Genomic DNA, 15923 nt, shown 5'->3' with positions numbered 1-15923 from the left:
GGGTGGGTGAGTGGGTGGGTGAGTGAGTGGGTGAGTGGGTGAGTGGGTGAGTGCGTGGGTGAGTGGGTAACTGAGTGGGTGGGTGAGTGGGTGGGTGAGTGGGTGAGTGGGTGGGTGAATGGGTGAGTGGGTGGGTGAGTGGGTGAGTGGGAGGGTGAGTGGGTGGGTGAGTGAGTGGGTGAGTGGGTGGGTGAGTGGGTGAGTGGGTGGGTGGGTGGGTGAGTGGGTGAGTGGGTGGGTGGGTGAGTGGGTGAGTGGGTGGGTGAGTGGGTGAGTGGGTGGATGAGTGGGTGAGTGGGTGAGTGGGAGGGTGAGTGGGTGAGTGAGTGGGTGAGTGGGTGGGTGAGTGGGTGAGTGAGTGGGTGAGTGGGTGAGTGGGAGGGTGAGTGAGTGGGTGAGTGAGTGGGTGGGTGAGTGGGTGAATGGGTGAGTGGGTGAGTGGGAGGGTGAGTGAGTGGGTGAGTGAGTGGGTGAGTGCGTGGGTGAGTGGATGGGTGACTGAGTGGGTGGGTGGGTGAGTGAGTGGGTGAGTGGGTGGGTGAGTGGATGGGTGAGTGGATGGGTGAGTGGGTGGGTGAGTGGGTGGGTGAGTGAGTGGGTGAGTGAGTGGGTGAGTGGACGGGTGAGTGGGTGGGTGAGTGGGTGGGTCGTTTACTCTGCAGGTTCTGTTTCCTGCTTCCCAAACACGCTGTGTTGTCCTTCCCCCGCACCTCTGTTCATCACGGTTGGCTGTGTACGGTGCGAAATAAGTCAATCATACACAAACGGTGGCGCATTGGGAACTCCAGATCAAATGCGCCATTTTACAAACGTAAATCATTGTTATTATTACTGTTCTCCGATCCCATAAATCAGACGACCAGGTGATTTGACCATGCCCCTCCACGCCGGTCAGTGGCAGTTCTCAATCAGAATGTTTATTTATACTAGCGATCCGATAAGCTATTAATCTCTTTTTCACAGATGTTCAGTCATCTGTGTCCAGTTATCTGGAGAGATTTTTTTTTTAAAGCTGGTGGAGGAGACCATAGATTGAGGAGCACAGTGCAGTACAACGATTGACTGTCGCTACACTTGCCCTCTGCTCACAACGCTGCAACCAGCAACCTGCGGGCGCCCCATCCAAAAAAACTCTCCAAGCTCAACTCTGCTCAGCTTAAGGTCTGACGTTGCAGGCGCGTTGCGTTGGAAAATGTTGGTGGTCACGTATTAGTTATCCATTATATAGGTTTTTTTTGGGGTCAGATCGTGTGTCGTTAAACCTTCCACCACCCGACACAGCTAATTAGTAAGCTTTGTCACGTAAACAGAACAAGCAAATTCGTTACTAGTTCAGCACACCGGTGTGTTGGAGAGCAAAAGCACAACATTTACAATAACCCAACCAGCAATGGATACCCATTGTAATTTATATGCAGTAATTTATCCCCCCCCCCCCTTCACACGTGAAGGGCTCACATGTGACGTAATCAAATCTACGAAACAGGATTTCTCCACAAATCTGGCTATCGCCTGATGAAGCTGGTTTTAATTACTGGCGAAACTTTGATTTGAAGCTTTCGTGACTGCAGTAATTCATATTCTTAGTTTTTTCGGTAAAGTCACGTTGAAGAGAAACAACAAAATAATAAAATATATATAAAACAATAAAAAATTCTCACGACGTTTCAACCTGAAGATGACCGTTTGAGTTATGGTCGAAACGTCGTGAGAATTTTTTATTGTTTTATATATATTTTATTATTTTGTTGTTTCTCTTCAACGTGACTTTACCGAAAAAACTAAGAATATGAATTACTGGCGAAACGTCGTACTCAGATTGTAAATGTTGTGGCTTTGCTCTCCAACACACCGGTGTGTTGTACTAGCAACGAATTGGCCACGTTCTGTTTACTCGACAAATCTTACTAATTGGCTGTGTCGGGTGGTGGGCGGGTTTAATGACACATTTATATATTTACGCGATCTAACCCAAAAAAAACCTATATTATGGATATTGCTCGCGAAAGCCTGCGTCGTATTAAAATGGATTGGTTAGTTGATCAAGGTGCGTCATATTTCATCTGTGTTCGTCAGTGCAAATTCATCCTTCCTCCCCCCCCCCTCCCCCGAGCGATAACAAACAGGCAGGCGGCGGACATCAGCGTGAATTTGCAGCCACTTTCCCAGCCACTCTCTCAGCCACTTTCCCAGCCACTCTCCCAGCCACTCCCTATGCAATCCGCGCCACACAAAGCTCGGGTGGGCCGGGAAAATTCTGAATATCGGACGCATTCGCGTCTTACCAGCGGGTGATGTTCTGAAATGGGCAAGGCGCTCCAGGGAGCTGTCCTACTGAACGGAACCATGAAGGGCCAGAGCGCATCGAATCGCGGAGCGAGCGGTGCGGGAAGCGATTTTTTATTTTTTTAACAAACGCGACTTTAACATCACAGGCGCGAGCGACAAGGCGGTGTCTTTAAAAAAAAAAATCACTCGATTGTGTTTACAGCACAAAGTGGAATCTACAGCAAAACGGGCGTGAACTTACGCTAAAGTGTTAGTGGAACCTTACGTGCGTTCACCGGTGTGTGTGTGTGTCACAACGGTGAACGCGACCAACACAACCCGCACACGTTGAACAACAAGTAACAAGGGTAATATCCATCACGTAGGTCTCGTGCGATTCATAATTAGTGTCTTTTGGAAACGGATCGTCGCGTAGGTCATAACGTCAATTTGTTGATATCAGCAACTCACAGCCACAGACATGGTTTTAATAATTTTGTTAACCTGTACAAGAATTGCTTTTTTTGCACGTTAAACCACGTGTTGATGGCGCTTTGGGTAGTAGGTATGTGCCAGAGAGCCCTCCGCGCCTCCTCCATCCAACATCATCACCACCACCCACCCAGCCCTCCTCCTCCCTCCTCCTCCTCCTCTTCCAACATCATCAACACCCAGCCCTCACCCTCTGGTATCTCGTTTGCTCGCATCGTGACAACTCGATTTGATTGCCTCTGTCGCTGGATGTGTGGAGTCTTCTCGTTACACCCATCTGACATTATAACCTGCACGACGATCCCAACTCAACAGTAAACTAATTACTAAATTGTAACATAGGTCGTGAGAGCCTACGTCTGTATATATATATTTTTTTTTAAACAGTCACCAAGTATTTTTTTTTCCCCCCCCCCGAAACGCGACGATTCTCCAACACTCAGGAGGAGGGTCCCGCTACAGCTTTGCCGAACGTTTGGCACAGACTCCTCTTTTGAAGAACGAGCGTGGCGCTTCACGCGCGAGGAAAATCCCCACCGGCACTCGGTGCTCGGCGCTTCCCCGGCCAGCGCTCGCCGCTCCGGCTCGCAGACCCCCAGACCCACTTGCCGCTGCGCGGTGCCACCCCCTGGCACCTCGCAGCGGCCCGGCATGGGGGGGGGGGGGGGTCTTTCGAAGTCGCACAGATCTGCACGCGATCCACCAATCCTCGCCACCTAAAAGTTCTGGACGGCAGGCACCGTGCTGCTGCCCAGGCTGCCCCTGGGGGTTCGTTGCTGCTGCCCAGGCTGCCCCTGGGGGCTCGTTGTTGTTGTGGTGGTGGTGGTTGTTGTTGTTGTTTATCCTGTTTGTAGTGAGTTCAGGCATGGGTTTTATGTAAATAATTGACTTGCGCTCTAGATAGTTTACACGTTCTCTCCACCACCCATAATGCCCTAGAGCAGACGCCACTGCCTACAGTCTTGGGCTGTGGCCTGCGAGTCTCTATGTAACTCGATGGGTCTCTATATGATAGCTCTACGGATCTTTACGTAACTCTATGGATCTCTATGCAACTATGCAACTCTACGGATCTCTATGTAATGCTACGAATCTCTATGCAACTCTATGAAGGCAGCGGAAGGCAGTGGAAGGTAGCGGGGGGGGGGGGGCACTGGAAGGCAGCAGCGGTTTGGTGGAGACGGAGGGGAAGGGCGGATTGTCAAACGGCGCCGAACAGCGCCACCTCTGACAGCTCGCAGGGCCCGGCGAGCCAGGCGGGCGCGGTGTGGACGAGGCAAGGCAGGGGCCCGAGCGAGGAGCCCAGCAGGGTCTCGGGGTCGTAGCCCTGCGAGGACGGCATGGCCGCAGAGCGGGCGAAGCATGGGCTCAACGCGAGTCCGTGGAGAGATTGTGTGTCGGCTGATCTTGGCGATGATGGGAAAATCTATCGGTTTGACGAGGATGATGATCATGACTAAAATAGATTATGGTGTTCATTTCAATGGATGATGGGAGAGATTTGGATTATTTCCAATGCATTACGACGACGATGACTCCGATGCATGAATGACAGCGATTAATGCAGTTGAGTGTTGATGATGACGATGAAATAAACAGACAATCATTTAAAAAAAATGACTTCGATGACGATGGGGGATTATTAAATCGCTGAACGACGAGCATTCGACGACTCTGGACGACGATACCATTGCTTGCAAAGCGCCCCTGAATAAGGCGCTATAGACATCGAGACAAGATGAGATGATGCACCGGCTGGTGGAACGCCAACCCGCGATCCGACCCACCGCAACCGCCCGCGAACGGATGACGAGACAGCCCGGGAGAAGTGAATTCCTTCACCGCCCACAGTAACGCTTTGAACGACGATTAAACCCCTAACCCCCCCCCCCCCCCCCGCCAACCCCCGTCCCCAATGGATACCTCCTCGAAGAGGGATAACCGTGCAGGCAGCAGCTTGGAGATGGTCGGCTCCAGTAGCTGTAGGAGAGACATCGACATCGGCACGCGTACAGGCGCAAGAGGAAAAAATTAAGGAGTTTTCAGTTCAAAGGGAAACTTCTATGCTCCCCCCCCCTCCTCCCCCGCCCGGCGGCAATATCTAACATCAATCATTCCGGTGCCCGGCTGTGGTTTTATGAAGAAAAAAAAAGTAGCCTAGGGGACTCCGACTCTCTCTGCATGTCAGCTGGCCCTATGCAGCACAAGGGGTGATGGTGGCAGCAGCACCGGCCTGCGAACGGGGGGTGGGGGTGGGGGGGGGCGATGTTGCGATTCGTCATTCCGATTTAGTAATTTGCGGGCGACTTTTCTGATTCTGAAAATGTAGATGGCCACACCAGCAGATGCATCGGAATGTTTATTTTATACTGGGGGAATCCGATGAGCTATGAAGCTCTTTTTTCCACAGACGTCCAGTAGGGGCACGAGGTCAGAACGTTAGAACAACAAACAGTACGAAAACACGATAGGAGTGAAAAGTATAGGAAAGGTAAACAAATCACTTAAAAAAATATAAAAAAAATATTTTTATCTTACCAGGTAAAACCCACTGAGCCATTTCGCTTCTTTTTCAGACGCGAACCTGACCAAAGATGATAGCTCAGCGAAGTCGCCCATCGTCACGGGGAACTTTACAGCAGCAAAATAATATTTCGATTTAAAGCTTTCGTGACTGCAAGGATTCATCTTCTTTGGTTCTTTCGGTAAAGTCACGTAGAATGAGAATAAAATTATTATAATATTATAATATTATTTTGCTTCTCATTCTACGTGACTTTACCGAAAGAACCAATGAAGAGCAAAATAATAATAAATCTAGACGCACGTTTGTAAACGTGATCAAGCACGGGCGATGGGGGAGACGGATGCCACAGTGGCAGCATTGGACCGCGGTGGATTCGTGGCGGCCGTGGGGGAAGAAGGCCATCATCCAGCGGTGGATTGAGCATGGGCAGGTGGAGATGATGACGATGCACTGACCTTGAGATTGGCGCAGCGGTTGGGGCCGAGCGAGCCGCAGGAGAGGACGACGGAGAGGTTCGTCCTCTGAGCGGGGTTCAGCACGATGGCGTCGCAAGGCACGCACTGCAGCACCTCCCCGCTGGCACACACAAAGATCCCCCCCCCCACACCCCCGTGTAGCTTTTAATAGGCTGCCGGGGTCAAGCGCTGCTAGCGAGTAGCGCCTGTGAAGGCCGGCACGGCACACGAGGGGGGTGGGTGGCCAGAACCACGCCCGACCGCCTTAGCATCCCCGGCGGCGATGTTGACTGCACACCGCGCCAAAGAGAACCCGGAGGCAACGGACGGAGAACGTACCAAGCAAATGCACATGCGGAAAAACGTCTTCATGAGTTGGGAATCGAACTCAGACCGCCCCCCCCTTGTTGCCGCGAGGCACAGGGTGTCACCGCCGCTTTGCGCTGCCACCCTGTGCCACGCATTCGTGGGCCTGGGCATGACGAGCCGTGGGTAAAAGATGGACGGACGGACGGTCGGTCGGATGGACGCCACAGAGGCGGGAGCTCACCTGAAGTTGCGCGTCTTCTCCAGCTGCCTGCTTCCGCACCGATCGCACGTCAGCCAGGAGAAGGCGTTCTCCTCGTCCACACCAATTATCACCCCTGTGCAAAAAACCACAAATATTCCCCCCCCCACCCCCCCCACGGCAAGTGCTGTTATTGAGTAGCGCCTGTTAAGGTCGGCACAGCGCACCTATTCGGGAGTGGGGTGGCCAACCCCATGCCCAGCCACCTTTGTCTCTCCCCCCCACCCCGTCCACCACCATTCCCCCCACCTCCAATGCCAGAGCCCCTCACACTACCCATTCAGGATGGGTTTTTTTACAGACCGCAATAGGTGCTTGTTTAAGGCCGTGCAGACCTAGGGGGGGCACGGAACTGGGTCGACTATTCGCCACTGCTATTGGCCGTGAGCGGGAATCGAACTCGGCTAGCCGGGTTCGTAGCGCACCTCTCTGCGCAAGGCGCGCGTACACACGTAGATGGAATTCTCACTCTGACGAGCAGTGGTTGTGTGGAGTTTGTATATTCTTCTTCCCGTGTCCTGCATGGGTTTCTCCCGGGTTCTCCGCTTCCCACCACCCCCATAACAACAACAACAATGGCCACTAAGCGGCGGTGACGTCACCACGGCGCTTGTACCAGGCCATGTGAAGGGTCGAAGGCTCGCTGACAGGAGGTCACGGGGACAGACCCAGTTGCTACGGGTCGACTGGCCGAGATGACTGGCAGATGCACCACCTCTGCCCCCCCCTTACTGTGTCAACTTGCTGCTAAACACACGCAGACAAATATCCCATGTATAGCCTGTAACAGACTGTTGGGACAATTGCTGTTAGTGAGCAGCTATGAAGGCCGGCACGGCACATGAGGGGGTGGGTGGCCAACACCACACCCGGCCGCAGGTACTCATTTGAGGATGAGTCAACCTAGGGGAGAGGCCTAGAACCGGTTCAGATAATAGTCACCGGTGTTGGCCATGAGCGGGAATCGAACCCCGGTCGCCAGGTTCGTAGCACAGCGTGCTAACTGCTATACTACTGCAGACACACACACACAGACACACACACAGACTGTAACTGGCATCGGCCAAAACAGCCCAAGGAATTTTGGTTTCAACATCTCAAGGAATGCTGAAACCAAAATTCACCTGAAAATTACTCAATGGAGATGACTTCACAAAGCAGTAGCAGCAACAGTTGCAGCAAGATCGCCCAGCTTTCTCCTTCAAACAATTGGCAAGACTCTCTTGAATAAAAAGAGTCTTCAGACTTAGTGATAATCTCCTTGGATAAACAACCATAATAATATTTTTTTCAAGAGGCTCCTATTTGCCAATAAAAACAAATTTACAATGGTATTCATCCAATTCCTCTCCCATAGCGATCGGTGACTGGGCTGAAACAATCAACTCACAACACTCGGGTACCCAGCGTCATCAGAGAAAAGTTAAAGCCGGTGATCCAAGTTGTATCAGTTCACCGTCTCTCGACACGGCCATTATGAACAGAATCAGAATGTTTATTTATACTGCAGAGGAATCCGATGAGCTACAAAGCTCTTTTTTTCCACAGATGTCCAATAGGGGCATGGGGTCAGAACGTTACAACAACAAACAATACAAATTATAGCAAAGGTAAACAAATAACTTTTTTAAAATATATAAAAAAATAAACCTATTTTTATCTTACCAGGTAAAGCCCACTGAGCTATTAACTTCTTTTTTAGAAGCAACCTGGCCACAAATGATAGCTCAACGAAGTTGGCTTATCACGTGGGAATTTATAGCAGCAAAATGATGTGAATAATCTAGACGCGCGTTTCTAAACGTGGAAGGAAAACCACGAGAGGACCCGGAGAAAAAATGAACGCGACCACGGGGAGAACATGCGAACTCCAAATATATAGAGGCATCGTCAGTCCGCCCAGCCACCGAACAAACACCACAATGAACACGACTGTAAAACCATGGGTTTCAATAAAAATGATCATAATAAGAATAAAGAAATCAATGGGCCATTGCCTGCAACACAGACACGGATCTCGTATAATATTTACAAAGAGGAGGAGGGGTGGGGGGGTGGGAAATCAACAACACCACTCACTCATACTTCGACCACTGCCAAAAAAAGTTGGGAGGTTTTTTTTTTTGCAAACAAAACGTTCAAAGTCCAGTAAACTATCACTGGCATAAAATGTTCCAACCCCACACAGCGCCGCGGCCACCGCCACCCACCCCCATCGTTGTGATGCCGAGTTCACCTCCCAATTCCCAACCCCACCCACAAACAACCGACCCCACAACCGCGACGAAAACGAGGGTCGTGCTGGACAGATTTAGGTGCCGCTGTGGCTTCTCAGCTTCTCCCCGGACGTACGGCGCGAATGTCCGACGTTTCACCGCCGCTCATGCCGGGAGCTTCTTTCAGCAAACTGAACCGAGCACATCTCGTTTCCGCACCTCGATGTCGATCGGACCGGCTCTCGGCACCGATTGGCTGCCGTAACAACAACATTGCCCAGACTACACCAGGGAGCCTTGAGCTGACCCAATCGGGACCCAGGGAGCGGCCACAACAGCAGCAGTAGCCACGGCAATGCTACATAATCGTGGGAGGGGGAGGGGGGGGATAATTAATCCGCTAAATGCGGTTTCCAAATAAGCTCCCAGAACGTGGGGTACGAAACGTTGGACATCGTGCCCGGACGTTGCGCGGCATGACCCCCGAAATGGCCAATCGGAGAGAGCTGTGCAGCCGCGGCACAGCTGTGAAATCCGACGTGGTGGTATCGCTGCGATAAGTAAAAACAACGCATGTGGAAGGGTGACCTGGGTGGAACAGGGGTCAGAGAAACGAGCCGGCCGGCAATGCTGAGATTGCTGGGTTCAAATCCGGCTTTCAGCCGCACAAATGCTAGTGTTTAAAAACTGGGTTCTCAAGTGTAGAGATTTGATGGAATCGGTCAGCAATGTCTTGCATTGAGCCCCACGGACTTGCACAGAGACACGGAGACTCACACAGAGACCCACAGACCTACTTAGAGAACCATAGACTAGAGAGTCATAGACTAGTCTCTATTTAAGTCTGTGGGTCCATATGCAAGTCTATGCATCTCTGTGAGTCTACGTGTCTCTGTGTAAGTCCGTGGGTCTCTAGTCTATGTGTCTCTGTGCGAGTCTACGTGTCGCTGTGCAAGTCCGTGGGTCTCTGTGCAACGCACTTCTGACTGGGTATAAGTTTAGGACTCACATATAGACACACACGGAATCACGAAGAATGAGCTGTGTAACGAATTGATAGTCGCAGCCCGGTAACCAACGACTGCACAACGCAGTGCGACCCACAGAAGCGGATGTCACAGAGCTGCTTTTGAGATCTTTCCAAGTGACCTTTGTTCCGCACAGTTAGAGGGTCGCAGTAGTCAAGTGAATTTATCTTTTGATTGGGCGCATGGCGCCGTTCGGGCACAAATATGTCGCCTCATTCCTGTAAAACGGATCATTATCATTATTTTTTGACAAATTCAGCCAAATTTAGTGCAGAATCAAATTTCATGTGATCAGGTTTTTGTTGTTGTTGTTGTGCACGTGTAAGTGCCGGATGGGGCTGAGACCATCGACTCACTGCACTTGAGAACCTCTTTTAATCACCGACGGTTGAAAGCTGGATTCAAAGCCAGGACCTCATTGGCAGTGGCGTGCAAAAGCGTGGCCCAAAGACCACTCCACCACTATCATCGATGACAAACGCCGGCTTTTAAAACAAACTGTACGCAGTTATTTGGTGATGCAACCACTGCGTTGGCAGTGGTGCACAAGCACAAATAATAACAGCAACTCAACACGCTCGTCTATAATAACACTGTGGCCTTAATAACATTGTGGCCACCCAATCCTGCCCACCTGATCCTGCCCACCCGATCCTGCCCACCTGATCCTAAACAGCCAATCCTACCCAGCCAATCCTACCCACTCAATTCCTACCCAGCCAATCCTACCCACCCGATTCTACCCACCCGATCCTACCCAGCCAATCCTACCCACCCAATCCTACCCACCCAATCCTACCCACCCGATCCTACCCACCCGATCCTACCCACCCAATCATACCCAGCCAATCCTACCCAGCCAATCCTACCCACCCGGTCATACCACCCGATCCTAACCACCCGATCCTACCCACCCAATCATACCCACCCAATCCTACCCACCAAATCCTACCCAGCAGATCCTACCACCCACCCAACACCAGAAGTTGACCCGGTGACGACCAGTACCTTGCACCAAGCACAACGTGTTTTCCGGGCTAGTCGGCGACAGCCAGTCCAGCAGTGGAGTCTCCTGGCGAGCTGCACTGGCCGTGGGTTCTGTGGTGGCGTGGCTGGAGAGGAGGATGAGGCTGCCCTCCGTAGCGACGAGGCGATCTGTGTGGGCACACGCGCACCTCTGCATTAGCCTCAGCAAACCAATGTCTGTCAATGGTGCAGTCTTAATATATGAATGCAACGTAATTCTATGGGTCTTACGTATGTGTGTCTATGGGCACTGTGTAATTTACGAGTCCTCTGCAAGCCTACAGGACCTGTGTAAATCTAGAGGCCCATTGTAAGGATAAGAATCCTACGTAAGTCTGTCAGTCCAATCGAAGTCTGCTGTTGAGCCTACGCAAGTCTATGGTGTCGTATGAGTCAAATGGTCCTCTATGTAAGTCCATGGGTCAATGTAAGTCTATGGATACACTGCAAGTTGTAGGGGTCTTATGCAAATATATGGATTCCATGTGAGTGGAATGGATGCTATATGCAAGTCTGTCTTCGTTCGGCGGCTCATGGTGACCGCCCAATCATTTTCACGCACTCGGGGCAACGAGATTAGGACCTCAGCTTTGCGGTCAGCGTTCAATTGGCCTGGAATTAAATGCCGCTGCATGTTCGAGGGAGGAGTGAGGTAGGTGAGGGAGGTGAGGGAGGGAGGTGAGGGAGGGAGGGAGTGAGGGAGGGAGGGAGGTGAGGGAGGGAGGGAGGGAGGTGAGGGAGGGAGGGAGGTGAGGGAGGGAGGGAGGTGAGGGAGGGAGGGAGGGAGGTGAGGGAGGGAGGGAGGTGAGGGAGGGAGGGAGGTGAGGTAGGTGAGGGAGGGAGGTGAGGGAGGGAGGGAGGGAGGGAGGTGAGGGAGGGAGGGAGGTGAGGGGGAGGGAGGGAGGTGAGGTAGGTGAGGGAGGTGAGGGAGGGAGGGAGGGAGGTAGGTGAGGGAGGGAGGGAGGTGAGGTGAGGGAGGTGAGGGAGGTGAGGAGGGAGGGAGGGAGGGAGGGAGGGAGGGAGGGAGGGAGGGAGGGAGGAGGGAGGGAGGGGAGGGAGGGAGGGAGGGAGGGAGGGAGGGAGGGAGGTGAGGGAGGGTGAGGAGGGAGGTGAGGGAGGGTTGGTGAGGGAGGGAGGTGAGGTTGGTGAGGGAGGTTGGTGAGGGAGGTTGGTGAGGGAGGTTGGTGAGGGAGTGAGGGAGGTGAGGGAGGGAGGTGAGGTGAGGGGAGGTGAGGGAGTGAGGGAGGGTGAGTGAGGGAGGGAGGTGAGGGAGGTGGAGGGAGGTGAGGGAGGGAGGGGGTGAGGGAGGTGAGGGAGGAGGGAGGTGAGGGAGGGAGGGAGGGAGGTGAGGGAGGGAGGGGATGATGATGAGGTGGGCTCTCAGCGCACCGTTCTCACACACGACGTCCTTGAAGAGGAGCGAGGCGACGCGGGGGCGGCACAGCGCCGACCGGACGGCCGCGGGCAGCACGCACGTGGCGGTGACGAGCACGTGGGCCGAGCGGGGAGGGGCGCCCAACAAGGACGGCGGCGGCGACGACGGCGAGGAGGAGGGGAGGGACGTCTGCAAGGAGTCATCGGTCACGAAGAGAGAGCAGCTCGCAGCACCGGCACGTTCGCCCGGTCTCGCCTGCATTGCCTCACAGTCGAGGCAACAACAACAAAAATCACACGGTGAAAATATTGCTATCGAAATTATTTAGCGAGCATTCATTTTGTTTTTTAAGTGATTTTGTAATTTACCCCCCCCCCCCCCCACTCACCCACCCCCCAGCCCCCCACACCGGCTATTATCGAGAAGATGACGCTGAAGTGTAACGGCGAGCGGCGTACTCGACCTGCGATCCCATCTCCCAGTGCAGAGGTGGAGACAACGGCGGGCCAAGTTTCTCAACTCCCCCCACTTTGCCCCGCCCCTCCCCCCCCCCATGTCCACCCCGCACCCCCACCCCCCCGTCACCTCTCTCCACTTAGCAGCAGTAGAAGTGGGTTCATCGGCAGGTCGCGCGTGGTGCCGCTAAGTGCGGGTGCTCCCACCTATTTCAAGGCGTCTGGCCAGCATAGAATGGGGTAGAGGGCCCAATAACCTCCACACCAGGGGTCAGCAACCTGCTGCTCCGGAGCCACGTGCGACTCTTTAAGGACCGCTTCCTGACGTCATTTATTAAGGACCACCACCGTCTCGTGTTCACGTGCATTCATCATCATCACGATCCATGCGCAGGCAGGCAGTACGCGTCCAATGCACATTTTGTCATTTGTTTCCACTTTCCGCTGTCTTGCAGCCAGTGTGCTCAAGCAGTGCGCAACGCATTGCACTGCGGCTCTTGATATATTTAGTGGGGTTTTTTTGTTTGTTTACAGAATTCGAAAAAAATAGTTTTTCGTTGCCGACCGCTGCTCTATAGGGGCCTCTCTGGAGCCCCATAAAGGGGAGGCCATCTTCTAGCAGTGGTGTGAGAGCCAGCAATTGCAGGGCCTGCACCTTTACCTTTGTCTAAACCTTTGTAATATTCCTGCAAGTTTGTTTCGGTCTTTGTTTTAATCACAGGTCGAGCAGGATGCCTTGCTCTGCCTCAACCGCCCAGGCAGGCTCCCCTGGAGTGTGCCACCCAGGCGAGAGGATAGGGCGGGGATTGGGCCTGCCAGCCGGCCAGCCGGCTTACTAACCCTATAAATAGACACGGGTTCAATGGTTTACCAGCTTAATTGAGCGTAATGGCTCAGCGGTGTGTAACTGCGTTTGCAAAACAGAAGCAGAAAAAGCTGCAGTGTTTAATGTGCAATCTTGCGCAATGTTGAAAAAAAGTTATAGGCGAGATAATTGCACCGTTTAACTCGGGCTTTCGTCATCGCAATGATGAGGGAGAGGGGTATGATTGCGATTATAGTAGTTATGGGTATCAGCGTAATTGGTATAGCCACTAATGATAATAGTATCTTTAGGATCGAGCTTTATCTTGGCCTAATAAGTCTGCATTAAAATCTTCATATTTACAACAATTTTTTATTTTACCAGTAAGCTATGTAGCTCTTTTTCAGATGCGACCTGGCCACAAATGATAGCTCAATGAAGAGGCGTATCACGTGGAAATTTATAGCAGCCAAACACACTAAACGCGTGTTGTTTTTTTAAATGTGGAGGGGAAAACCTGGGGACAAAATCCACGCGGCCACGGGGAGGGAGACAAGACACGCAAACTCGAATTATGCAGCAGGCATCAGCGTCGGGATCAAACCCACGAACCTCCTGCATACCGGCCAAGGTAGTTAACGTCTGGCCACGGTGGCACGCCCAGATCACGGGTGCGACGTGGAGTGGACACACCAGGGTCGGAGTGGACAAGGACGGTCAGACGAGCGAGACGGGGACACAAGGGGTTGGGGAGAAGTCAGCCAAGTGGCCAGGGGGTTAGACGTGTGAAGTGGGCCGATGGGTCAGGCGAGACCCAACGGAACAATGGACGTGTGTGGGAGAGCGGAGAGGGAACCTCCCCCGAGGGATCGTGTTGAAATACAAAACAATTTAAAAAAATGAATGATGACGATACCTCCTCCATCTTCGCGTAGATGAGCGTGGCGTAGAAGGTGCAGCGCCACGACGCCCGGTGGCCCCTCCGCTGGCCCTGAGCGGCACACAGGGGGTGGCGAACGAGTGATGGCATCAAGAGATGAAGAGACGTGGCACTTGCGTCCCACGAGCTGCTGGCATATGGGACAGTTTGTTGTTATTCTGCCCTGCCCCCTAAGCTTGCATTTTGAATTTTAAAACAATTATTGTGATGGTGTGACGTTATCTCCCTCGCCTGGTATGCAGGAGGTCGCGGGGGGGGGGGGGAGGGGGGGGTTCGATCCCAACGCCTGTTGCATATTCGGAGTTTGTGCGTCTCTCTCTCTCTCTCCACGTGGTCGCGTGGATTTTTCTCCGGGCCCTCCGGTTTTTCCCTCCACATTTAGAATCAGCATCACGCGTGCGTAGCTGTGTCCACCCGCTCCCTTCCTGCCCCCCCCCCCCCCCACCACACCGTGTGTTTTTGAGTCGTACCGTGCGCGGCATCCCGCCGCGTTTTCAGTTCCTGAAGAAGCTCCCGGCGTGCATGGGAGCGGAACCCTTGGTGCCCCTTTGTGGGACCGGCCCAGGGGGGGGTCACAGTAACCTCTCTCCTCTCTACTGATCTCCACTCTACTCTCTACTGATCTCCACTCTCCTCTCTACTGATCTCCACTCTACTCTCTACTGATCTCCTCTCTACTGCTCTCCACTCTACTCTCTACTGATCTCCACTCTACTCTCTACTGCTCTCCACTCCACTCTCTACTGCTCTCCACTCTACTCTCTACTGATCTCCACTCTCCTCTCTACTGATCTCCACTCCACTTTCTACTGATCTCCACTCTACTCTCTACTGATCTCCACTCTACTCTCCACTGCTCTCCACTCTACTCTCTACTGCTCTCCACTCTACTCTCTACTGCTCTCCACTCTACTCTCTACTGATCTCCACTCTCCTCTCTACTGATCTCCACTCTACTCTCTACTGATCTCCACTCTCCTCTCTACTGATCTCCACTCTACTCTCTACTGATCTCCACTCTACTCTCTACTGCTCTCCACTCTACTCTCTACTGCTCTCCACTCTACTCTCTACTGATCTCCACTCTCCTCTCTACTGATCTCCACTCTCCTCTCTACTGATCTCCACTGTACTCTCTACTGATCTCCACTCTCCTCTCTACTGCTCTCCACTCTCCTCTCTACTGCTCTCCACTCTCCTCTCTACTGATCTCCACTCTCCTCTCTACTGATCTCCACTCTACTCTCTACTGATCTCCACTCTCCTCTCTACTGATCTCCACTCTACTCTCTACTGATCTCTACTCCACTCTCTACTGATCTCCACTCTCCTCTCTACTGCTCTCCACTCTACTCTCTACTGATCTCCACTCTCCTCTCTACTGATCTCCACTCTACTCTCTACTGATCTCCACTCTCCTCTCTACTGCTCTCCACTCTACTCTCTACTGATCTCCACTCTACTCTCTACTGATCTCCACTCCACTCTCTACTGATCTCCACTGCTCTCCACTCCACTTTCTACTGATCTCCACTCTCCTCTCTACTGATCTCCACTCTCCTCTCTACTGATCTCCACTCTACTCTCTACTGATCTCCACTCTCCTCTCTACTGATCTCCACTCTACTCTCTACTGATCTCCACTCTACTCTCTACTGATCTCCACTCTACTCTCTACTGATCTCCACTCTACTCTCTACTGATCTCCACTCTCCTCTCTACTGATCTCCACTCCACTCTCTACTGATCTCCACTCTCCTCTCTACTG

At 52.6% G+C, this 15923-nt stretch overlaps 1 protein-coding gene across 3 annotated transcripts in view; it reads right to left on the bottom strand.

Annotated features, from left to right (window-relative positions):
- Positions 1–2384: 2384 nt before the first annotated feature.
- Positions 2385–15923, bottom strand: part of SPIDR (scaffold protein involved in DNA repair) — a 50121-nt gene continuing 36582 nt past the window's right edge. For 2 of the 3 annotated variants that reach the window (XM_032971044.2, XM_032971042.2), the window contains exons 15-21: positions 14132–14206; positions 11970–12219; positions 10563–10709; positions 6293–6386; positions 5743–5863; positions 4684–4740; positions 2385–4087 (exon numbers count right to left, since the gene is read on the bottom strand). In XM_032971044.2, coding sequence (XP_032826935.2) covers positions 3962–4087; positions 4684–4740; positions 5743–5863; positions 6293–6386; positions 10563–10709; positions 11970–12219; positions 14132–14206 — 870 coding nt within the window. In that variant the 3' untranslated portion in view covers positions 2385–3961. The remainder of the gene's footprint in view (positions 4088–4683; positions 4741–5742; positions 5864–6292; positions 6387–10562; positions 10710–11969; positions 12220–14131; positions 14207–15923) is intronic. The other variant, XM_032971045.2, reaches the window with a different exon arrangement.

This window comes from Petromyzon marinus, chromosome 45 (genome assembly GCF_048934315.1).
Source record: "Petromyzon marinus isolate PM22_M1 ecotype Great Lakes invasive population chromosome 45, UKy_Petmar_22M1.pri1.0, whole genome shotgun sequence".
In the NCBI taxonomy this organism is placed as follows: Eukaryota; Metazoa; Chordata; class Hyperoartia; order Petromyzontiformes; family Petromyzontidae; genus Petromyzon; species Petromyzon marinus.
The sequence above is the reverse complement of the archived record's forward strand: the minus strand, read 5'-3'. Positions and strand labels throughout refer to the sequence as shown.